The sequence below is a fragment of the Mus pahari genome, chromosome 3 (genome assembly GCF_900095145.1).
Source record: "Mus pahari chromosome 3, PAHARI_EIJ_v1.1, whole genome shotgun sequence".
NCBI lineage: Eukaryota > Metazoa > Chordata > Mammalia > Rodentia > Muridae > Mus > Mus pahari.
The window spans coordinates 88,669,866-88,695,744 of record NC_034592.1 but is presented as its reverse complement, the minus strand read 5'-3'; the positions used below and the strand labels follow the sequence as shown (position 1 = coordinate 88,695,744).

Genomic DNA, 25,879 nt, shown 5'->3' with positions numbered 1-25,879 from the left:
AATGATGCTGAAAAATTCCACTTTTGAGTTTAGTGACATCTTGACCATCAGTTTCAATGCTGGTGTTCAAAGTGATGCTGGCTAGTGTAAACAGAGGTCTAGCACATACAACAACACAGTACAATATAACAACTGGGTTGCTGCCTTAAATACGTAGATATATTTTTAATCAAAATAGCACAGAATAACACATATTCATTTGGTTTTAGTGTTAAAAAAAAAAACCAAAAACCCTCAGATAGTATGGTGGTAGCACACACCTTTAATGCTGTATTCAGAAGCAGAGGCAGGCCAATCTGAGTTCCAAGCTGGCCTGTCTACAGGGCAATTTCAAGGACAGTCAGGGCTACCAAGAAACACAGTCTTGAAAACCCCAAAATCAGTCAATCAAACAACAACAACAAAAACAAACAAACAAACAAACAAACAAACAAACAAAACTTTAAAAGTAAGGGGTAACCAAGCACGGTGCATGCTCAGGAGGCAAAAGCAGGAGGATTACAATGTCTTGGTCTTGTAGTGAGTTCCAGGCCACCACCCAGAGCTACAAAGTGAGACTCTGTCTCAAACAAAATACTAAGGTGTGAACCTGGTATGGTAGTGCATACCTTTAATGTAAGTACTAGAAAGGCAGTGGCAGGTGCATCTCTGTAAATTCCAGTCGGCTCTGGCTACAAAGTTAGACCCTGTCTTAGAAAACTGAGACAAGAAAGCCAGGAGTTTCTGGGTAACCTCAGCTACATAGGCAGGCCATGCCAAAAAAGTTTACTATACAACAGTATTACTCAGGCATGGTGGTTCATGCCTGTAACAGTACTTAAGAGCCTGAGTGAGGCAGAACTGCTCTGAGATTGTGACTAGCCTAAACTACACAGTTTATTCTATGGCAACTCAGGTTACAGAGTAAGACTCTGTCTCAGCAACAAGACAGAATGCATATGACAAGTGTGCCTGAGACCCTGAGCTCCAACCCTAACACAATGGAAAACACCAACCAGTATGCCCCATTAGGCCAGGAAGCAGCTTCCGTTCTCTTTCTACTTTCCCACTTTCCCCTTTCCCCATGGATTTTTGGATCCCCACCTGGATTCCAAACTTAATGCCTTAGTATTCCAGGCAAGTACTCTATCATACTCTAACAGCAATGCTCCTCACTGCATCATTTGCTCTTGCACACTTTATTTTTCAGTTTTGTTCAATTTTGCCCTTTAGAGCAACGTTAATAGAATTCTGCCATTAGCCATTAACTTATACTAGTGAGCCCATAGGTTATTATATGTATATATGTATACATATATTCATACCTCAAAACCCCATGATGTAACATATAGCTTGTGTAAGCATGTTCACTGTACAATGTTCAACATAATGACAAAAATCACCTCAGGAACATCATAAAACATAACTATAATCTACTCTATTGGGTCTAAATACTTTTCCAAATATCATGAGTCTAAAAAATACAAGGTGGCACCAAACCCAAATGATCATTACTGAATTTTTGCTAAAATATTAAGAAAACTGCAGACATACATATTTGAAGTCATTTCTCTCTGCAACCTTCTTCCAAAAACAGTCTACACAGTATATCAGGAATATATAGAAAGACTCTGCCTCAAAAGAAAATAACTAGCCAGGCAGAGGTGACACATGCCTTTAATCCCAGCACTTGGAAGGTAGAAGCAGACAGATTTTTTTTTTTTTTTTTTTTTTTTCAGTTGGAGGACAGTTGGTCTACAGAGCTAGTTTCAGGACAGCCAAGGCTACACAAAGAAAACATGCCTCGTAAAACTAAATAAATGATAAGAAATTAAAAATAGGCCAGAACAGCATTCTATAACTTTCTTAGAGTAAGTACAAACTTAATTGAGCATATTGAGTGAATAAAGTATATTACAGGACAAGTATCACATTTAGAATTAGATGCTGGCTTGGATCTATGTTCCTTTGCCAATATAAATGAGCTGTGTTCAAGAAAAGCAGTCTGTATCTGGTATTACATAGGAATAATCCCTGCATTTTTCCCAAAAACAAAAATCCTATTCAATTTAAAAACTTTAAAAAAGAAAAACAGTAAGGTATTGGTTGAAATATTAATTATATTCATTTCATAATTAATACAAAGGGCTGGGGATGTAGCTCTGTGAAGCAATGCAAGAAAATCACCATTAAGAAAACTCTTGGGCTGGGAATATAGTTCAGTAGTAAAGCATTTGTCTAGCAAGCATGATGCCCAAGGTTCAATCCTCAATACTAACAAAATACAGAAGAAAAAGTCTAGCTTGGTGCTCGCACAACCCTGTAATCTAGCATCTAGGAGACTAAAATTGAAGGTTATCCATAAAAAAATAAATCTCTGAGCTGAGAACATGCCTATAATCTCTGGCAGTTGGAAGATGGGAGTTCAAGGCCAGCCAGAGCTGCCAAAGACCCACTTAACAAACAACAAAAGGAAAAACACATGCAAACAAAAAAAGCAAAAACTTAACCTTTTGGAATTTGACCATTAAGGCTCTTTCAAACAAAAGTAGCCAAGCTATTAGTTCACTAGATTAAGAGAAAATTAGAAAAATAGATTAAAGAACCTACATTTTGACATTCTAATTTTATTCACTATTTACAGAATTAAATTATCAATCAAATCGAAAATAGCTTAAATAGCTGGGCAAGGTAGCATATACTTGAAATTCCAGTACTCAATGCCCAAGAGTTCCAGGCCAGCCTCGACTATAAAGACACCCTATAACTAAATTAAAAAAAAAAAGTAAAACCTCACTGATCCCCTTTTAGAGTTTTTCCCATACAACTGCCAATTGCCCAGACAAAAACGACCCAAATTTACAACCGGGTTCTAAGGAAAAATGCAGATATGAGATATAGTAGAAAAGCTTAAAACAATGAACTGTTTTTAGCAACAGTAAAACATAAAAACACCTGAATACTGATTTTTTGCCCTTCTACCTGGGATATATATTTTCCTTTATATTCAGAAACAGCAAATACAATCTCTACTAAATTACTTTTTGCTGTAACTCTAAAAAGGAAAAAACCAACCAACCAACCAACCAACCAACCAAACAAACAAACAAAAAAAAAAACAGAACAAAGAACAGATCTAGTACCCTTAGAAACAATTACTGCCAAATAAAGTAGAAGTCTGGTTTTCCTAAGAAATATTAAAATCAAACCAATTTACCTACTCAAAATTGTCTTATAAAAAAAAATCATTTAAGACAAGAAGAACACAGAAAAGGCTACAATGGAGAAATTTTATTATATATATAAAAATAACTGGGTCCAAAAAATACACTGCCCAACATATTTATATTTCATTATCCTGCTTTCTTCCCAATCTTTCCCCTCACATCTACCCTAACTTTTACATTATTTTGTAATACTGTTACTTTTAAACAGATTCTAAGTACTAACAAAATAAACTAGGTTTCAGATAATACTGTAAAGATTTTTTAACTTTCTTCTCATTAAGAAGTGTACTGCATTACATATATTTTTCCTGTTTTCTCTAGCCTCTGCAAGCTATTTTTCACTAGCAGAAAAATACTGACTCATGACTCCTCTGGTTGAAAAAGAGAGGCAGAGGCAGGAGTCCCACCATAAATTCCAAATCAGCTTGGTCTATATGGTACAAACACACACACACCTCAAAAAAAAACAGAACAGTCACAGAACTTTTCTCTCTCTCTCTCTCTCTCTCTCTCTCTCTCTCTCTCTCTCTCTCTCTCTCTCTCTCTCTCTCTCTCTCTCTTTCTGAGAAAGACTTGCTGTATAGTTCAGACTAGCCTCCACCCCAAGATCCTCCTTCTTCAGTCTCTTAAATGCTAGGACCACAGCTTGTCTTTTAGTAGTCTTCAGTTCTATTTAGGTTTTTCTCACCTATAATTAAGGGCCATTTAAAAAAATTGTTTTCATTTATGTGCATGAGATGTGTACAAGTGCCCAAGGAGATCAAGAGAACATTAGATCCCCTGGGGTTGGAGTTACAGGTACTTGTGAGCCTCCATATGTGAGCATTAAGAACTGAACTCCAGACTTCTAAATTACAGAGAGCCGTCTGACCCAGCGAACCATCCTTCCAGTAATATGAAGTCATTTTAGTATTTAATTTCTCCAGATTTCCACTGGCCATTGTTTTAAACACCAAGAACTGTTCAGCAATTCACATTTTAAAGTCCATTACACTTTTAAAGTATCATGTAATTACTACTTTAGCTAAAGTCATGTAACACAGCAACTGATATTTACTTCAATGCAATGAGGGCAGAGGAAAAGCTCTATGATAAATACACTACACTCCTCTCTCTTCTCTCTCCTCCCCTTCCTTTTCCTCCTCCTCCTCTTCTCCTTCCTCTTCTTCTTTCTTCCTCTTCCTCTTCCTCTTCCTCCTCCTCCTCCTNCTNCTNCTNCTTCTTCTTCTTCTTCTTCTTCTTCTTCTTCTTCTTCTTCTTCTTCTTCTTCTTCTTCTTCTTCTTCTTCTTCTTCTTCTTCTTCTTCTTCTTCTCTCTCTCTCTCTCTCTCTCTCTCTCTCTCTCTCTCTCTCTCTCTCTCTCTCTCTCTCCATGTAAAAATCTGTAGTGGACTGAGAAGCTGGGGGTATGATTCAGTGGTTTTAAGAGCTCTTGCTAAGGACCCAGGTTCAGTTCCCAACACCCAAATGGTAGCTCACAATTGTAACTCCATTTCTAGGGGATCAAAAGCCCCTTCTAAGGTCCTGGAGTACACATGATACAAATACAAAAATGAAAAACACTAAAAAACTGATCAAAAAAAAAAAAAAAAGCCAAGTAACACATCCCCCTGTAAACCTAATACTCAGGAAGCAGAGGCAGGAGGATGGTATCTGTCAACGGATGGTTACTGAGGACAGTATCAACACAGATTACTAATAGGGAAAAACAGTCCAATGAAGACATCTGGCAATCATCACACCAACCAAGGAAGCAAACATTATCTATCACTGGTAGTGGAATAATCAGCAAAAGTGCTTCCTTGTCTTGGTTTGCTTTGTAGACAGAATTCCATTTTTTTAAATGGGGTTGGAGAGAGGGCTCATCAGTTAAAGAGTGAATATTGCCCTTCCAGAGGGCCAAGTTTGGTTCCTAGCATCTACACTGGCTTACAATTATCTGTATCCAGCTCCAGGGGGAACAGACTCCATGGGTCTCCATGATGCACAATGGTCTCCTACCCTCAACCTGAGTCCTGGGAATCCAGGAGTATGCTACCACACATAGCTGAACTTTTGTGCTAGCAAAATGACTCACGGTAAAAGTGATGTCATCAAGCCTTAGTTCTAGGTTCTCTCTAGGACCTACAGAGCAAAAGGAGAAAACCTACTTTCAAAGGTTTTCCTCTGACCTCCACAAGTCTAAGCACAGAAGCCCTCACATACACACTCACACTGTCACATACATCCATTTACAAGAGTATTTAAATGACTTGTACTATATTCTATCCAAGAATTAACTTCAAAACTACCAAAATGGAGAATAGACCTAACTATAAATTCTCTGAGAAATAGAGTAAAAGATATAGTAAATAGCACCATCAAAAATCCCCTAACAAAATCCCAAAATGATAAAATAACTGTCTTTTCAAACAGTCAACATAAGTGAGAAGGTACAGTCTAATAGACTGTTTATGAGATAAGCAATTACATAAATACAGGATTCAGTGTTTTACCTAGATTATATTTTGATGTTTGGTTGGTTTTTGTTTTGTCTTGTTTTTGAGACAAAGTCTCTTATAGCTCATACAGCCTTTAAACTTACTATGTAGCCAACAATGACTCTAAACTTATGGTCCTCTAGCCTCTAACTCCTTGAGTGCTGGTATTAAAGGTCTTTTGTCAAAGCCTGGCTTAATTAGTGCTTAGGAACTACTCCAGGTTGGATTCCAGAGCCTTGTGCATGTGACACAAGCACTCTTACCAACTGTGCAACATCCACAACCCGATAAATCACATTCTTGAGGCAATGGGAAATCTGAATATGGACATATTAGAAATACATCATTACCGAGCCAGGTGCAATGGAAAAAACCCATGACCCCAGTACTTGAGAGGTTGAAGTTCAAGGTCATTTATCAGCTATAAACTGAGCCAGTTTGCCCTCAAACTTGTACAAGACCCTATCTCAAAAAAATAATACAGATGCCAGGAGAGGTTCCATATGCCTTTAATCCCAGCACTTGGGAAGCAGAGGCAGGCAGATCTTTGAGTTGGAGGTTAGCCTGATCTACCAAGAGCTGTTATACAACAATACCAAAAAAGCAATCCTCCCCACTCCCCAATAAGGTATTACTAGATTTTCAGTAGGATAATGGTATGGTAGTTACATAAAAGCATTAATGTCATTATATAAGAGAATGTTGAAATAGTTTGGACTGAAATGTGATAAGTCAACTTTCAAAGAAATGTGTATGGAGAAAGAAAATATGTCAAGGTTAGAGGTATACATCAATAGTGGAGCTTGCCTAATATGAGGAAGTTCCTCGCTTTTAAGCCACATACTTGTAATACTACACACATACACATGCACATACACACAAAACCTGTAACCACTGCTGGATTTGGTGAAAATTATAATGAGTGTTCCTGAGTTTCCCCTTTAACCTTTGTTGTAAACTGCGTGCAATAAAATTCAAAGGAGGAATGCCTGTAACAAATGCTGAGGCTGAAAGATTGCAATGAGTTCAAGGCCTGCCTGAGTTGCACAGTACTCCTAAATTAAAAAAGAAAAAAAGGCTAGATGTGGTGGTGTACCACCTTCACTCCTAGCACTCAGCAAGGCTATCTCCATTAACTCAAAGCCAGACTGGTCTATGTAGCAAGTTCCATGCCAGCCTGGACTACATAGGGGCAACTGTCAAAATAAAAAGGGTTGGGAGAATGGAGGTTTATAAGGTCTCATCACAGTTTTCATAGAAACATCACACACTGCGTTACTAAAGCTTTTAACTCAGCGGTTGATTACTTCCCTGCATGCATAAGGCCTGGGGTTCAACCTCTAGCTAGGGTGGAACAGGATGACCCACAACAAAAACTAAAACCCACACAGTTCTAAAACAAAAGCATGGCAATATTTTTGTCCTTACAAATTTATATAAAACGGTGAATTTCAAGACATATCCAATGAAACCTCAACACCATTCCTTCACTTTCAGAAAATAAAAATGCCAGCCCGGTCGGAGCAGAGTAAAAGAAACAGTTTTAGTAAAAAAAAAAAAAAAGACACTGCATTTGTGGGCACCCTGACTTTAGATAAAATGCAAAAGCACTGCAGAGACTTGGAATTAAATTGGTCCTCAAGCGTTACCTACACCTCATTAACATACAGTCCTAGTTTACCTCATCTATCAACCTCCAATAATTTCTACTTTATTAGCTGGGAATTTGGGAAAAAGCAAAGAAATAAAAACAAGCGTACTTCGTTGCTATAGCAATAGGAAATTTAGGACTTTGTAGGACCTTTCTTTTAAAACCAAATATACGAGGATCAAGATCAAGACACACATCTTTCATAAAGTCAGTTTTGTTTTTTACCATAAAAGACAAACACTAGCCTACAAAATTCAGGATTTAAAAGAGCAAAAGAACCAAACATGGAGATGGACGCCAGTATTTCCAGATAACCCTAGCACTGGAGGCCAAGGAAGCAAGCCTGTCAGAAGGTCCAGCTTAGTCAGGGCTACACAATGATATCCTATCCAAAACAAACAAACAAACAAACAAACAAATGCCAAACAGCAAAAGGGTGAGATCTCCTATCTAAAAAAAACCGATTTGTAAAATACTTAGATATCATTCATATCTAACCACCCAAACAGATGGTGCCGACAGTGACTAAAGTACATTTCCAGTTTCGGATTACCAAATTCTGCAATGTTTGCGTGGTCGTAAAAGCAAAACTACAGTGTTCCTAGACGAGAGAGGGAGAAAGCGAGCGAATCCACAAAATTCCCCCAAAGCTCGGAAGAGCCATGCTCTATCTACTTCTGGACGGCTGCTTTTTACCTTCGCTCTCTCGGGGGCCGAATTTTCCAGACGGGTTTCGTTTTTATGTCTGGGGACAGCGGACTGGGGGGGGGGGGCAGACGAGGGAAATACTGCCAGCGCAGATACACGTTAGAACAATCTGGGACTACCGGAACACTAAAATGGTATGAGACACACCGTCCCGACAGAAGAAACTGCAATGGCCAGGGCGAACGACGTCTCGGCCATTGTCTAAGTCCCATACATGGACGCCACAGCAAAGCTCAAACCTGGGAGACCTCGGGGTCCCCGGGCTCACTAGCTCTCCAGGGCCCTGGCTCACGCGAACCGGGTGCTCGCACCCACAGGGCTGGGGAGAGAAGAGGTCGCCACGAGGCCCCGGCGCTCCCGTTCCTCACCTGCTCGGCGGCTGCGTCTCCTGACATGGCCTCGGGGATCACAACGTACGCAGCAGCCGGCAAAGGGAAGCTAGAAAAGGAAAAATTAAACTAACGACAAACCCCACCAAAACCAGGAACGCTATCCCCTGTCCCTCAGAGCCAAAGCCGCCGCCGGATCCTCCTCCGCCTCCGCCGCCGCCGCCGCCGCCGCCGCCCACTCAGATTTGAATTAAAATGGCTGCGCCCCAGCCGGCTAAGGGGGTGTGAGGCGCTTCCGTATTCACTTCCGGGACAAGGGGCGGGGCTGAGGCTTAACTCCCGGATTATTGGAGGTTCACAAGCGCAGGGGGCGGGCTCAGTGCGTGGGCTAACGTCACGCCCGGAACTGATGACGCCGCTGTCCAGAGCTCTGAGGCCGGCGGGAAAGATCCACGCGATTGGCCTGGGAGCTCCCGCGCTTCTTGGAATTTCAGGACTGAGTTGCAGAGCCGAGCTCCTCCCCAGCCTGACTGCCAATCCGCTCTGTACAGGCTAACTGACCATTTTAGGGAATAGCGCTGAGAGTTAGTGAATACCTCTCGTGTTGCGGGGATAAGGAGTCTACTAACGCGTTCACGTTTTCTTTTCTTGGAGATGAGAGGAACACATCAAGTCTAATTTTTTTTTTTTTTGTCCTTTTGCTGTCACCGTTCACTATTAGACCCGGGATTTTAGTTTCGCGTCTCACCACGATCTTCTTGTCTGCAAAATTGCGGTGATAGTGCCGAACGAATGTTGCTTTGCATCCAGACTTCTCACCTCACTAGAGGAGTAACCTGGGCAATTTGCATCATCTGCGTCTCTGTTTCCTTGCCTAAAGATAGGAATAGCAACAGCAGCTGCGATTTAACTAAAAAAGTAAAAGCTCTTATTTGGCTTAAGAGTAACCAGGAGGTTATTGAGCGGTAGTGGCACAAGTCTTTAATCACAGTACTCGGGAGACAGAGGCAGGATGGATCTCTGGTTTCGAGGGCAGCCTGGTCTGTAGAGTCCACGTACAACGAGGGCCATACAAATAGATGCATGGATCAAACGTACATATAGTGAGTCACTGCAACATTTGATAATGGAGTCTGAATATTTCAGAAGTCTTCCTCAGTGGGGCGTCAGTCTTTTAAACTGTTGCTGATGTAACTGACTTAGAAAAATATCCACAGTGAGACGGGATGGTTCACACAGAGTGGAGGTGCTTGCCGTGGTGGCCTAAAAACTTGAGTTTGATCCTGGCATCCAATGAGTTGACAGGATAGAACTGACTCCAGAAAGTTATTCCTTGACCTCCACACATGCACTATGGCATGTAAACTCCTGCACTTACAAGCACACAGGCACTCACAAGATAAATATATAATTCTAAAGATATCCACGAAATTAAGCCAAAAATGTGCAGAATATAAAATAGCTTATGTGTATGTGTGTGTGCGCGTGTGCGCGCGCGCGTGTGTATTCATCAAAACATTTAAAGAGGTTATTGTTAATGCCACAGAAGGAGAAAGATCACCAACCCAAATCATGACCAAATTAATTAAAGCAAGACTTAAAAAAAAAAAATTCATGCACACAAGCTGTCTCTAAGGTCTGGGTCCAAGAGGTCAGCCTTGGATGTGGGGAAGATACAGGTGTTTATAGTCCAGGGGTAGAGGGTTGCCAAATGGAAGATTTTGCAGGCAAATAGGAGAGGCTATGGAAGCAGAACATAACAAGTTGGTTATAACAACCTGAAACGAAGTCATGGCTTGCAAGGTGGTAATAACAAGGTGGTCAAAAGTAGGTGATCACAACAGCAGGTGAGCACAATACACTTTGAAACAAAGGTGCAGTTGCCAGGTGATCAGAACTACCCCCTGAAACAAAGATGCGGTTGCTGTTTCCTGGAGTAGGCCATATAGAACCATTAGTAGTTAAAATGATAGGTGAGGCATAGTCCAATCCATGAGAAACGAAGATTCAGTCATAAACAGGAATGGTTTGTCTTTATTATAAGATGGCTTTCAAGTCGAAAATGGAGGCAGGCTGGTTTATGTTATCTCCAGGTTTTATGTTACATGTTGGGGGGGTTGTCTTTTTGTTGTTTTGTTTTTGTTTTGAGACAGAGTTCCCCCTGTGTAGTCCAAGCTGTCCTCAAACTCACTGAGATCTACTTGCCTCTGCTTCCTGAGTGCTGGGTCTAAAGGCGAGTGCCTCCATCACCCATCAGGTTTTGTCTATTTTAATTTTTTTTAACATTTATTATTTGTTTTTGTGTGTTCAGCCACCTATGGGAACCTGATCTCTCCTTTCTTTCTTTCTTTTCTTTTCTTTTCTTTTCTTTTTTTTTTTTCGAGACAGGGTTTCTCTGTGTAGTCCTGGCTGTCCTGGAACTCACTCTGTAGACCAGGCTGGGCTCGAACTTAGAAATCCGCCTGCCTCTGCCTCCCAAGTGCTGGGATTAAAGGTGTGCGCCACCACTGCCCGGCCTCTCCTTTCAATATAAATGTCCCTAGGATGAAACTCAGGTCAGCAAGCTTGATGGCTGTCATCTTTACCCACTAAGTCCTTACTGGTTCTTTGTATTTGTATTTGAGACAAGAGTCTCATGTAGCTTGAACTCCTTATTCTCTTGAATCCACTTGTAGAATAATGGGACAGGAGGCATACCACTATACCTGTTAGATCACAGATGCTCTTGCCAGAGGACAAGAACCCACCATTCTTTATATCCTATCTAGTACCCTAATTAATCCAATAAACTCAGAGACCTCTCCCCTCTAAAGTCTACGTTAATAATGAATTTCCTTTGGGTTGCTGCTGGATTGAGATCTTTGAGGCTCCTCAATGAAAGTAGTCAGCATTATTAAAAGTCCTGATTACCTGAAATCCATCTTTGCATATTTATAGAGAACCTAGAAAGAATGTAAATTGAAACAATTCCCAAAGCTGAGCATGGTAGTATAAGCCTTTAATTCTGGCATTTAAGAGGCAGAGTTAGAGCCAGGCAGTGGTGCCACATGCCTTTAATCCAAGAACTCAGGAAGCAAAGGCAGATGGATCTCTGATTTCAAGGCCAGCTCTGGTCTACAGAGCAAGCTACAAGACAGCCAGAAACTACATGGTGGAAGGAAAGAACCAACTCCTTCAAGTCGTTTTCTGACCTCCACACTTTCGCCATGGCTCATGTGCAGCCACCCACTCACCTAAACAGATACACATGATAGATAGACCTACCACTTCAGGAGATTAACATTTTTTGGCATGTTTGCTTTATATGCATGTACTTACAGGTATATTTGTGGTTTTCTTTCCTTGTTTTGGGTTGGTTGGTAGCTTTTTTGAGTCTCACTGTGTAGCCTTGGGTGGTGTAATACAAGACTATCCTTCAAGCCTAACTGCTACCACCTGGGCCTCCTTGCAAAAAGATCATCATAGCTGGGTCTATTGACTGTTTATCTTTGCTGGAGGAGGAGTTGGGAAGGGTCTCGGGGCTCTTATTTGAGTATCCTCCCACTCCTTCCAAACTGTTGAATGAAACAGTTGAAATGCAATTCTGCCCTAATTGTATGCAGCCTCTAGTTCTTGAGAGAGGGATTAGAGGATGGGAAAGGGGTCCATCTGTGTAGCCATCATCCCTGATGGGTGCAGCCTTTCCAGTGTGAGTGCTTTAAATCCACTGACTCTCCTTAACCCCTGGCCCATTGCTCCTTATCACTGGGACTCTAAGAGGAGGGGTACACAGTGTTTCTGTCTGTCCCCTGGAAGGAATTTTAGCAGCATTAGTTTCAAATTTGTGAGGATCCTCCTTGTGGGTTTTTTTTTTTTTTTGGCTTTTGTTGTTTTGGTTTGTTTTTTGCAAAATAGTTTAAAAGTAAATTAATTCATTCTCCAAATGAATCAGGTTTTTTTTTTTTTCTGAGAATAAGGACTTTCCCCTTCATATTCACAAGACTATTTATTAGATCCAAGAAAGCTTACAGTTATTTCCTGACATCGATTACGATCTAGTTTGCATCCACATTTTCACATCTCTTTTGACAGTGTGATATTGGGGGAATATGTGTTGGATCAAGCTCACCATCTTCTGAGCAATAGCCACTACTGAGCTACATCCTCAACCCCCAAAATGTGTTTAAAGGAGGTTTCTACAAATCAGTATTCAACCAAGTTTCAGGAATTATGCTTAATTTTAATCTCTTTTATTTTTAGAAAATGTTCACCTTTTGGGTTTTTGAGACAGGATCTCTCTATGTAGCCCTGACTGTTCTGGTCTGGAACTCACTTTGCAGACCAGGCTGGCCCGGAATTCACAGAGACCCAACTGCATCTGCCTTCCCCAGTGCTAGTTTTAAAAGTGTGGAACACCATGCCCAGGACAAGAACTCAAACAGGGTCTAGATCTGGAGGCAAGAGCTGATGCAGAGGCCATGGGGGATTGCTGCTTACTGGCTTCCTCCCCTACTTTCTTATCGAGCCTAAGACCATCAGCTCAGGGGTGGCCCACCCACAGTGGGCTAGGCCCTCCCCCATCAATTACTAAGAATATATATGAAGGCAGATTCTCTCTCTCTCTCTCTCTCTCTCTCTCTCTCTCTCTCTCTCTCTCTCTCTCCCTTTCTTCCTTTCTCCTCCTCCTCCTCCTCCTCCTCCTCCTTTTCTTTTAGTTTTTCAAGACAGGGTTTGTCCATATAGCCCCGGCCGTCCTAGAACTCTCTAGAGTAGAACTAGGCCTCAAACTCAGGGATCTGCCTCCTCTACCTCCCATGTGCTGGGATTAACGGTGTATGCCACCATCACTGGCAGAAAGGATCTTAGGGAAAGACACAATGTCTTCTGGATCCGTATTTACTTCTTGAAGTGTTTGGGATTGGATGTAGGCATCTCTTATGTAAACATTTCCTGTGTCAGTGAGCTACACCCACAGTCCCACATTTATCTTAATAACGATGCCACTAATCCTGACTCAGCACTCACAAATCCCGATTTAATTAAAGTGTAACTGTTAAAAAAATATTCTAAAACTCATGGAGCTGACCCAAAGGAGATCTGAGAATTTTGAGGATATCCTGGAATACCTCATGAGAGCTTTTGGGGAAGAAAGGCAAAGAACAGAAAGAAAAAGGCACTTGCAATGGTTCTATGAATCCCCAAGATGGCAGCAAATACAATTTACAGCTAAAGATTAAACAGTGGTGGCAAACCTACTGATATATCTATCTCTATGTATATATCTATATGTATGTGTGTATCTATCTATCTATCTATCTATCTATCTATCTACCTATCTATCTATCTATTCCAAATTCACTTGGAGGCTAGCATTGTGATACCAATTATAATCTCAGCACAAGGGAGGCAGGAGGGTCACAAATCCAAGGTCAGCCTTGGTTACAGGTGAGGCCAGTATGTGATATATGAGACTTTGTTTTGAAAGAAGGAAAGAAAGAAAGAAAGGAAGGAAGGAAGAAAGAAAGAAAGAAAGAAAGAAAGAAAGAAAGAAAGAAAGAAAGAAAGAAAGAAAGAAAGAGAAACTCTATTAGAAATTTTCATCAGAATTCTAAAAATAGCCATTGCTGGGCTTGGTGTCTGGTGTTGCAGTTCAGACTTGGGTCTTATTTCTTAGTTAAGATACCGGGTTAACTGGAGGCAGTGTCATACACCTTTATCCCAGCAGGGGATATCCAAGAGTTTGAGGCCAGCCCAGTCTATATAGAGAGATCCTGTCTCAAAACAAAAACTATAAAAACAAAAAGAAAATAAAAGAAACAAAACAAAAACAAACAAAAAAGCCTAGTTACAGCTGATCAACACAGACAAGTATAAATCACATTTGCTACAAATACTTGCTCTAAATATATCGGGTACAGACAACCTCTGTACCCATGCAGCTGATTCTTTCCACTTCTGTCTTCTGTTTATACTTTGACTTATTTTAGAGAAAACTTGACAGACACATGACTTCAGCTATGTAGAGGGATGGGTAAATATTTCAAAAGCCTGTGTAAAAGGGTCACAGATATATCAGGGATTTTATTTTTAAAGTATGTGCAGCACTTTCAAGAGTCAAATTCTCAATACACTGATAGAACTGTCTAGAATGACTTATCTTGACTTAGAATGCTGACTGAACATGTTTTTCATACCTGAAATTTAATCTGACTCTCTTAACTTGAATTTAAAATGTTTTTAAAATTAAAATAGATCTGGATAATATTTAAGAACACCAAGGTATTCAATTATATTTATTTATAAAAGATCTATTTATTTATTTAGACTATGAGTCTCACTATGTAGTCTCACTGTGGGTCTCACTAGCTGGCCTGGAACTCCCTATATGGACCAGGATATCCTAGAATTTACAATAACCTACCTACCTCTGCCTCCTGAGTACTGCAATTAAAGGTGTGGGTACTATACTAAGCAAGAAGTTGTTTGTGTGTATGACTGTTTTGCTTGTCATATGTGCAACATTATGTGCTCCATGTGTGTTTGACACTTGAAGAGGCGAGAAGAAGGCATTGGATCCTCAGAAACTATAGTTATCAAGGATTACGAACTGCTGTGTGGATGCTGGGGACTAAATCCAGATCCTCTGCAACCAGGGCAGCTGTGATTGCACAAGCCTGCAGTGAAAAGATTAAGAGATTGGTGCAGGAGAATAGAGAGGTCGAGGATAAAATAAAAAACAGAGCTTGAGGCTGCCTGAACAACAGAGAAAGATGCTGTCTCAACTATCCCTACCCACCACAACCATACACACAAAAGAAAAAAATCAGACTGGGGGTACAAATCAGAGCTGCAGTGCTTGTCTAGCATATGAGAGGTTCTGGGCTCAATCGCTAGCATTGGGGCAGTGGGGAGTTCAAAACCCTAAAAGAAATATATGACAGTAAACTGAGCAAGAAAACAAAACAAAACAAAAAACACGTCATTTTACTATTTCAAAACTACTTTTATTTGCCCCGGACCTTGAGGAAGCAGGCACAGCCTGGACATGAAGAAAGACCCCAGCAAGTTCCTGACCTCTGCAGGCCTCACCCAGCCATACCATTGGTGCCAAGGACCATGCATCTATCCAAAGGAATGTGGCCAAGACTGATAATGTCACAGGAAGGTTTGAGGGTCAGATTAAAACCTATGCTATCTGTGGGACCATTTTGCCAGATGGGCGAGTCGGATGATTCTAGTCTCCAGCTGGCTAAGGCTGATGGCATCTGAAGGGACCTAGGAGTCAGCACAGAACATACCCAGTCACCAAATTCTGAGCAGGGGAGATTTATTACTCTGGAGGGACAAGCAGCATGGGGCGGGGAGGGGGTTTGCCTCTGAATCAGACAAAGACAGCAGCAGGTGCTTTTGTAGGAGTGGGTTTTAAGGGAAAAAGGGGGAAATCTGTGCTAGGGTCAGTGGGTAAGTCCTGATTGGACAGGTTAGCCAGTGTAGATGAAAAATGAATTTTGATTTCTCGACCTTGGCGTTTTGATAATTGATCCCTGGACTTTTGGTCAGGCATAAGGAAGTGGCAAAATAAGGGAATAGACTTTGGGGGCTGGCTAAATCTAATGGCATAGCAAGGAAGAGGGAGAGGAGGAGCGCCCTGCCAGCCCCATGTTTGCAGTGTTTGGGTTTGTTAGAAAGACCTTCAACATCTCTCAAAGAACTTCTGCCCAGAGAAAATAGGGGAATATTTGTCACAAGTAAACATGAGAGACCGATCAAGCAAACAAAACCATCTATTTGTAAGCTAGCCTGGTTCATATAGCAAGGACCAGGGAGGGAAGGATCGAAGGAAGGAAATTTTTTATTTCCTATGATGTCTTCTCATATTTAGTTCTCCGAATACTTCTCCCACTGTAATACATGTTAGACAAATACTAATGATTATGTGGAGAGTTATTTGTAGTTTTAAAAGACACGAGGTCTCTGGTGCTGAAGACATCACACACCTTTGTTGCAAGATGTAGGGAAAGGAGGTTGGGATGCAGCTGGATGCGTCCTCCCTGCTGACTAGTGGCTAGCTTTCATAGTCTAAGGGCATGCTATGCAGGTTGCTGGGAGAAAAACAAATGCCATCAACAGACTTAGGCAACTGTGAAGCCTACAGACCACAACTGTGTTCAGTTCTCTCCACTCTGTTTCTTCACTTTTTATATGAGCCTGTCACTTAATGATTCATTTAAAATAGAATTAAGTTTATTGTTTCATTAGTATGTGTGTTTAGGTGTATGTGGGGTGTGTGTGTGTGTGTGTGTGTGTGTGTGTGTGTTCACAAGCCATAGAGAGTGAGTTCTCTCCTTCCACTATAAAGAAGTCTCTGGGCTTGGTGGCAAGAGTCCTTACCAGCTAGTAATCTTGCTTGCTTTTTTTGATATTTTGAGACAGGAGTCTCATTTAGTCCAGGATAGCCTCAAACCTTATACAAGATACGTAGCTGACACAGAACTTGAACTCCCAACCCTCCTGCTCCTACCTCCCAAAAGCTGAGATTAAAGTTAGGCCCCACCACACACAGCTTAGAGGTGATTTTCAAAACAGACTTTACTGAGTCTGAAAAGTACTGGGTGGGTTTTGAAAGCAATGAACATCCTAGGACTTTTCTTTGACAAGCTTCTTTACTACCCTGTGTCATGAGAACTGTACAAAGGAAGTATTCATTTTCTGGGAGGAAAGAGATTATCTACAATCTCCATAAATTTACATTTTTTTAAAAAAATGCATGCCTGTTTTCAGCGCATACAATTTGACCAACAAAAAGCCCTCACCTAAGGACGAGTGCCTCAGAATCCTGGTGTGTTGCTACTTGCCAGACACTCTCATACTACTCATGCGACCTTCATCCAAAGCCACTTCTACATTCCTGGTGGGAGGCTCCAAATACTTAAACTTCCGGATGGTCATTTCATTATTTACTAGTTTTAGCACCCAGAGGCTGGAATGTCCTCTCCTGGCACAAGTTGTTCTACTGGAAGTCTAGAGAGAATAAAGTGCCTTCATACGTTAGTGACTAAGGAGAAAACACTTGTGGAAAGGGGAGAAAAGCAAGTTCCAAGAAGTATATGCTTATTATCTCTGGGTCAGTTCCTTGGAACTCTTTGCTAGTGAGGTCATACGTTTTGTTCCAGTTGGGGCTCATTTATCTCTGCTGGCTTCCTTAATTATAGCATGCACCCTAACTCCGGCCAACTGTTTAACAAATGTCTTTTCTTGAGCAAAAGGGAACCTAAAAGAAGAATGTTTCAGGGCTGAGGAAAAGGCTCTGTTGGTAGCGGGCTTGCACAAAGCCCTGGGCTTGATCCCCATTACCACTTAAACTGACCAGGTATAGTGACACGTATCTCCAATCCTAGCACTGGGGAGGTAAAGGCAAGAACATCCAAGGTTCAAGGTCATTCTGAATTACTTAGAGGATTCTAGACAGCTTGAGCTGTATGAGAACCAAAATCAAAAACAAATAAAAACTATATAAATCCATCACTATAATTAGAAAAAGCACACACAACAACAAGAACAAGAGCAACAACAACAACAACAACAACAACAACAACAAAACCAATTACTTAAATGACATTGAATGAGAAGAAGTATTTTTTTCTTTTTCTTTTAAAGACAGTTCTCATTCTGTTCCCCTGGCAGAACTGGCCTGTAACTATTTACATAACTATTTGTATAAACCAGAGTGGCCTCACATCCATAGAAATCTGCCTACTTCTGCCTCATGAATCTTGAGATTAAAGATGTGTACCACCACACCTAGCAAGTAATATTTTAATCTAGATACTGGTTAGGAGTATATATGAAGACATTGCCCATATCACACAGGCAAATCAATCCCTAAGTGGTTCTAGATGAACATTTAACCAATCTGCCTTAATGGTGTTAAGTCCCCAAATGTATTTAATAGCGTCTGGATCAATATACAAGTACAACCTCCTTTTATTTTATTTTATTTTATTTTGTTTTTTATTAGTTCTTTGTGAATTTCATCTCATTTACCCGAATTTCACTCATCTCCCTCTCATCTCATAACCCGCCCTCCACTCTTGTAACCTCCCCTTCAATGGAGAAAAAACAACCCTCATTGTGGAAGCTGTAGTGTGTCCCACAGAATACACTTTTATCTACACTCCTTTGCTTGCAAAAGTTCACTCAAAGACTTGCTGGTCTGGCTCAAGGCCTCTGGCTTCTGCTACTCTAGCAATACTGGAACCATAATGGAACTCCTCTGGGATATCCAGTTGTTGTCCCATGTCATGAAGATTCTGTAGTTTTGAAACTGTAGAACTGGCCCCTTCGTGCGCTCCAGCAGTTCATCAGTAGGGTAGATGTTGGGGTGGGCCAGTTCAAATCTCAGGATCTGGGCCTGAGAGGAATCTGAGCTGGTCAGCCTGCAGCTCTCCTGCTCCCACACCTTCAGGGCTGGCTCCCCTGCAACCCCCACAACCAGGGCCAGCTCTACTGCTGGTCAGGCAAGGAGCAGGGCCTGTTCTCCCAAGTGTTGCAGTAGTGAGGGACAGGACCAGTTCTCCCACCTGCCATAGATGGTGAGAGATGAGGGTGGGGAGGAGGATGTTTCTCCCTCTTCTGCGTCACCACCCAAGAGACAAGAGGCAGGGCCAGCTCTCCTGTACTCAGGCCCTGGGGCTCCCCTGTAAACCTCAGGTTCAGGGCTTGTTATCCAATGCTTTGGCTGTCAGGGCTGGCTCACTAGTGCCCCTACTACTAGAGTTAGGTCTACTATGCTGCCCAGGTACGGTTTAGGGCCCGCTCTCCTGAGTGCTTCAGCTGGTGAGGGGCAGGGCCAGTTCTCCCGTTCTCATGACTCCAAGGCCAGGTCTCCCATCAGCTGCAGGTGGTGAGAAGCAAGATGGAAGGAGGATATCTTTCCTTCATCCTCATCACCACAGGGGAGATGAGGGAAGGGGCCAGCTCTCCGACGTGCCCCCAGGTGAGGGGTGGGGCCAGTCCTACACAGTTCTCAGACATCAACATGTCCCCAGGCTGCAGCCCAGACCAGGGACATCTGCCTGGTCTTTGGTGGTAACAGACCCCAGCTGCTGCAAGGCCACAGGCCCAGATGTGGCCCCAAGTGGCAGTACAGGATATGACCCCACCACGATGCCAGGTGGCATCACCAGCTACTCACATCAGGCTGTTCCTCACTGCTGGTGAGCCTCCAGCTCTGCCTCTCTTCTTTGTGACCACATCCTCAGTTTCTCTTTCTCTTCATTTCTTCACCACTGACTTGCTCCTCTAAGTGTCACCACAGTCTCTGAGTGTCTGGGGTCGTCTCAGGAGTGGTCTCAGGAGTGCCATGCCCTGCTTGTACATATGGCACCAGGAAGGGGTCATTTAGGCTCTGGTCTACCTCACCCCACAGCTACATGCCTGCACGGCACCGGACTGTGGTCAATCTCAGGCTAACATTTTTAGGGAGTGTTAGGCTACTAATTATTCAGAGGTTCACAGGCCAGAACTCTGAACGTAGACATAGTGTCTTTCCTCACTGCCACCTACTGACACACTTGTGACACACCAGCCACACCTGCAATGCCTCTAAGGGCAAGTCAGTACAGCTTTCTTAAATGAAAGGCCTGTGGCTAGGACTACAGCCCAGTGTTCAAAGACCTGGCATAGTGCACGCTCGCGCGCACACACACATACACCGAAGGGGGGGGGGAGAGAGAGAGAGAGAGAGAGAGAGAGAGAGAGAGAGAGAGAGAACCAAAAGACTTTATGTAAAAATCTGGACACATGAGTTTCAAATAAAAATCATTTCCAACAACAACAAACAAAAACAAGAACAACAAAACCAAAACCAATCAAGACTGACCTAATTTGGCTCAGGTGAAAAGACTCAGGTGTCACCTTCCTATTTCATTCAATCAATCACCAAACTTACTCCTTTGGCTCCATGATTTCTCATAAACTAATTAGTGCTATCTGTGAGACTGAGATACATTCCTTAGCATCTAACTTGGGACTACAATCACATTAAAGTTGGTTAATGAGGACTGATGTAGTATTGCCCAGAGATAAACTAAAATTCAGGTTTTTAGTAAAAATAACTCTGCAGTGACCAGATTACAGAACACCTAGAAAATTAGAAAAACGTTTTTTGGAGGGTGCTTCCAGAGAAGGTTGGCACATGGGCCTGAGAGGACTAGAAGGTACATCTTCAGTGTGGCTGGGCACCACCCAGTAGGCTAGGAGTGGGGGAGAACGGATATAGGCTGTGGTGCTTTGAATCAAATGGCCCCATAGGCACATGGGGAGTGTCACTATTAGAAGGTGTGGCCTTATTGGAGTGGGTGTGGCTTTGTTGGAGGAGGTGTGTCATTGGGGTGTAGGCTTTGAGGTCTCAGCCCCTCAAGCCTGGCAGCTTGTCACGGCTTGTCACAGCCTTCCTTTCTGCTGCCTGCTGATCCAGATGTAGAACTCTCAGCTCCCTCTCCAGCACCATGACTGCCCACACACTCTGTCAAGCTTCCTGCCATGATGATAGTAGACCAAAGTTCTGAAACTGTAAGCCAGCCCCAGTGAAATGTTTTCCTTTACAAATGTTGACGTGGTCATGGTTTCTCTTCATAGGAATAGAAACCCTAATGAAGACACAAGTGAATTGGTTTGTTGTCCCCTCTGAGAACTGGGGCATGTTCATCTCCTGCCCAGGACACCAGAAATCCAGGCCCTTGTGCCTTCAGGTTCCAAGATCTAAACCAGTGATAATGTCCAGGGATCACAGGCTTTGACGTGCAGCTGTGCATTATAGCATTGGTTTCCTTTGTTCTGAAGTCCTCAGACTTGAATTTAGTCACATCATCAGCACTGCAAGGCCTCTGCTATACAGTGGAACTCCTTAGCCACCAGAGTTTAGGGAGCCGGACCTGTATTAAATCCTCTAATATATTCATATGAATACCTGTTGGTGGCCAGTGAGATGGCTCAGCAGGTAGAGGTGCTTGCTACCAAGCCTGATGACATCTTTCATCCTGTTGTTCTGATAAAATATCTCAAAAAAAAAAAAAAAAAAAAAGCAGGGTTTAGCTTGGCTCTCGGCTTGGGGGTGCAGAGCATCCTGGTGCAGAAGCAGGGGCTTGAGACAGTCGGTAACATTGCACACATGCTCAGGAGATGGAAGAGCTCGGGTCCAGCTTTCTCCTTCTGGTCGAGTCTAGGTTCTGAGCCCAGGGAATGATGGTTCTCACTTTCAGGGTGAGTGTCACCGCCTCAATTAACCTAATCAAGACAATCCTTCACAGACATAGCCAGATACCAACACATGCTAGATCGTCCCTCACAAGTGTTCCCAGAGGCCTGTCTCCTGGGTGATTGGAGATCCTGCCCAGCTGATGATCAGTATTAACTATCTCTGCCAGGAAGCATGAAAACACTGAAGCTTTGATGGCACTGGACATGGTGCAGTACGCCTGCAATCCATGTGCTTGGGAGGGTAAGGCAGGAGGAATGTAACATGAAACTTTGATGGGGACATGGGGTCTATCTTGAAGAGGTTCCCATTGGCCAAACGTTGCACAAGTGGAGCATCAAAATAAGTAGAGCATGTCAAAATAAGAACATATCATAAAAAAGAATCTACAAGGGCTGGAGAGATGGCTCAGTGGTTAAGAGCACTGACTGCTCTTGCAGAGGTGCTGCGTTCAATTCCCAGCAACCACATCGTGGCTCACAACCATCTGTAATGGGATCTGATGCCCTCTTCGGGTGTGTCTGAAGACAGCTACAGTGTACTCATATAAATAAAGTAAATAAATCTTTAAAAAAAAATTTACAAATCCATGCTACAGCATAAAGAGAGAGAGAGAGAGAGAGAGAGAGAGAGAGAGAGAGAGAGAGAGAGAAAAGGAAATAATTTTTATAGCCACTAGAGTAGTAATTGAAGCCAGCCTTTGATTCTAGCACTGGGGAGGCAGAGATGAGCAGAGCTGTAAATTTGAGGCCAGCCTAGTTGACATAGGGAGTTCCAGGACAGCCAGGGTTGTACAGGGAAACACTGCCTCCAAAAAACCAAAACCAAACCAAACCAAAACAAAATGAACCAAAGAAACAACAACAACAGAAAGGAGAACTTAGCTGAGCACAGCATTCACCAACATCTGCTTGACTGCAAATAGCAAGTGCTCAGCTGCCTCCAGCTCCCCCTGCTGAGACTTCCAGAACATCCGGTTGGAAGTCAGCCTAGCCCCTCCAGCGCTGCCTGCGCCCTGGACTACTCGTCCCCGGACACTACCTGCCCTTGGATTGGGTTGGAGTCAAGGAGCAGGTGAGAAGCAAGCTCATCTGAAAGCTGCTGCAAGCTCCTTTCTTTTTAAAAGATTTATGTGAGTACACTATAGCTGTTGCCATCTTCAGACACGCTAGGAGAGGGCATCGGATCCCATTACAGATGGTTGTGAGCCACCATGTGGTTGCTGGGAACTGAACGCAGGACCTCTGGAAGAGCAGTCAGTGCTCTTTACCGCTGAGCCATCTCTCCAGCCCGCTGTATTGACCCAAGAAAGCATCTCTTCTAAACAGCAGTTCCTGATTGGCTGGCATTGTCTTTACCCACAATCCTTGGTCTCTCAGGCAGTCCTCAATTAGGTCCTCCAGCAGGAGATGCTTTTGCAGTTTCGTGGCCCTGGGCATTTACATAGCGGTTGCCCAGCAATTCCTGCTACTCTCTAGCCCTTAAATGGCTAACCCCCAGGGCCTATTATCACAGCAACACAAAAGTAACAATTACATTGGACTGCACAGCCTAGCTTCGTTTCTATAAATTCATTTACTTTAGATACATCATATGAATAGAACCATAAAGCATTCGCACCTTTGTGAGTGGTTATTTGTTTATTTATTTATTTATGAGACAGGGTTTTCCTATGTACCTCTGGCTAGTCTGGAACTCACAGAGCACTGGCTTCCCCAGTGCTAGAACTGAAGGTACCTTGCTTTCATGACTGATTTATGAAAGGTTCTCAAGGTTCACCCATGTTCAAGATATCCCAAGATTCTTAGCAGTCTCCTTAATTGAGAAAAGTGCCTCACACTTTTCTGTGTTTCATATATGTGGACCTTCATGGGATGCGATTCTGCATTGTGTGTGTGTCATGGTTTTGTTTTTTCTTTTAATGGCCACGCTCACTCTGTAGTAGTCCTGATTGTCTCCTCGGACTGGAAACCCTTCTGTGTCAATGTCCTGTGCGCTGGATTCTCAGCTTGAGCCACCACTCCGTCTGCCTTCTTGTTCCGTTCTTCTGTTGATTAACATTTGGTTCACTCTCATAGCTACTGTAAATCATTTAGAGTGAACATACATGTGCACATGCTTCTCTAGTCCCTGTCTTCAGTGGTTTGTAACAAATACCCAGAAGCAGACATGGGAATCATGTGATAAACGCTCTTTTTATTTTCGTGAAGAATTTCCATGCTGTTTCTCATAAAGGCAGCACAATCTTAAGTGACAAGAACAGTAAAAGGGAACTTAAAAATGTTCACGTCCTTGACAGTACTTGCTATTTTTTTCTTTTTTGTATGAAGCAGGCAGAGATTACAGGGAGGGTTGCATCCAGAGCCCTGGACATGCTGGGAAAGTTTATTCTTTTGTTTAAGAAGTTAGTTTTCGGGGCTGGTGAGATGGCTCAGCAGGTAAGAGCACTGACTACTCTTCCAAAGGTCCTGAGTTCAAATTCCAGTAACCACATGGTGGCTTACAACCACCTGTAATGAGATCTGATGTCCTCTTCTGGTGCATCTGAAGTCAGCTACAGCATACTTATGTATAATAAATTATTATTTTAATAAAATATTATTATACATAACCTTTGGGCCGGTGCAAGAGGGGCTAACCGGAATGAACAGAGGTCCTAAAATTCAGTTCCCAACAACCACAAGAAGGCTCACAACCTCTGTACAGCTACACTGTACTCACATACATAAAATAAATAAATCTTTAAAAAAGAAGAAGAAAGAAATCACTTCTTTAGGATTTATTTATTTATTTATTTATTTATTTATTTATTCGAGACAGGGTTTCTCTGTGTTTCTCTCTAGTCCTATACTCTTCCAGAACTCATTTTGTAGATAAGGCTGGCCTTGAACTCACATAGATAAACCTGGCTCTGTCTTCTGAGCACTGGGATTAAACATATGCACCACCATGCCCAACAAAAAATTACTTTTCATTAAGCTTGTGAGTTCAAGTTCAACCTTGCCTATACAGGAAGTTCTGGGACAGTCAGAAAGGACTATGTATAGAGACTCTGTTTGAAAATAAACATAAGTAGCTGGGCGTGGTGGCACACGCCTTTAATCCCAGCACTTGGGAGGCAGAGGCAGGCGGATTTCTGAGTTCGAGGCCAGCCTGGTCTACAGAGTGAGTTCCAGGACAGCCAGGGCTATGCAGAGAAACCCTGTCTTGAAAAACCAAAAAAAAAAAAAAAAGAAAGAAAGAAAGAAAGAAAGAAAGAAAGAAAATAAACATAAGTAATAACAAAATAAGTAATAAAAAGTAGTTTGGTTGGTTGGTTGGGGGGGTGCTGTTTTTTTGTTTTGTTTTGTTTTTTTGATACAGAATTTTATTCAGCCCTGGCTGGTCCTAAATTTGCTGTCAGGAATGACCTTAGACTCGTGATCCTCCTGCCTCAGTCTCACCAGAGGTACATGTGTGTGGCTGCATGCATGTGAGTAGGCATGCGTGTGGTCATGTGTGTATCTATGCATGTAGAAGCATGAGGTTGCCTTTAGCTGCTCTCCACCACATAGTCTCTTGATGAACCTGGACACTCCCCACCCAGTTAGGCGAGTCTGGCTAGCCAGCTTGCTCCGCACAAGGGTCCCCAAATGCTGAAATTGTCGGCTGTCTTCCACACCCAAGCATCTTTAACCTGGGTGCTAAGGGTCTAAATCCCATTCCTCATATTTCCCAGTCTCTTAGTCTTTTATTTTTGAGACAGGGTCTTTCTAAATTTCTCAGGCTGGCTTTGAGCGTTTTGTAATCCAGGAGAGTTTCAATTTTTAATCACCATTTTAGTCTTCCAAGTAGCTGGAATTATAGACCTGTGTCACCAAACCAAGTTCTTTTTCACCTTCAAACAAGGACTCGCTGAAAGCCCAGGGTGGTGTGGAACTTACTATGTAGCCCAGGGTTCCCCAGAATCCTGAGTGCTAGGATTCCATGTGTGAGCCATTACTCTTTTTTCCCCCCAATTTTTATTAGGTATTTACTAGGTATTTACTTCATTTACATTTTAAATGCCATCCTGAATGTTCCCTATACCCTCTCCCCACCCCGCTACCCTACCCACCCACTCCCCCTTCTTGGCCCTGGTGTTCCCCTGTACTGGGGCATATAAAGTTTGCAAGACCAAGGGGCCTCTCATCCCAATGATGGCCGACTACTCCATCTTCTGCTATGTATGCAGCTAAAGACACGAGCTCTGGGGGTACTGGTTAGTTCATATTGTTGTTCCACCTATAG

General features: G+C 42.5%; 1 protein-coding gene and 1 non-coding gene across 2 annotated transcripts in view; both read right to left on the bottom strand.

The window, feature by feature from the left end:
- Cstf3 (cleavage stimulation factor subunit 3) overlaps nt 1-8,641 on the bottom strand; it is a 76,226-nt gene extending 67,585 nt beyond the window's left edge. The window contains exon 1 of the mRNA XM_021193558.1: nt 8,413-8,641. Coding sequence (XP_021049217.1) covers nt 8,413-8,439 — 27 coding nt within the window. The 5' untranslated portion in view covers nt 8,440-8,641. The remainder of the gene's footprint in view (nt 1-8,412) is intronic.
- Nucleotides 8,642-19,835: 11,194 nt separating this feature from the next.
- LOC115063725 lies at nt 19,836-19,967 on the bottom strand. Its single transcript, XR_003843605.1, has one exon. It is a non-coding gene; the product is annotated as a small nucleolar RNA SNORA17 (small nucleolar RNA).
- Nucleotides 19,968-25,879: the final 5,912 nt, after the last annotated feature.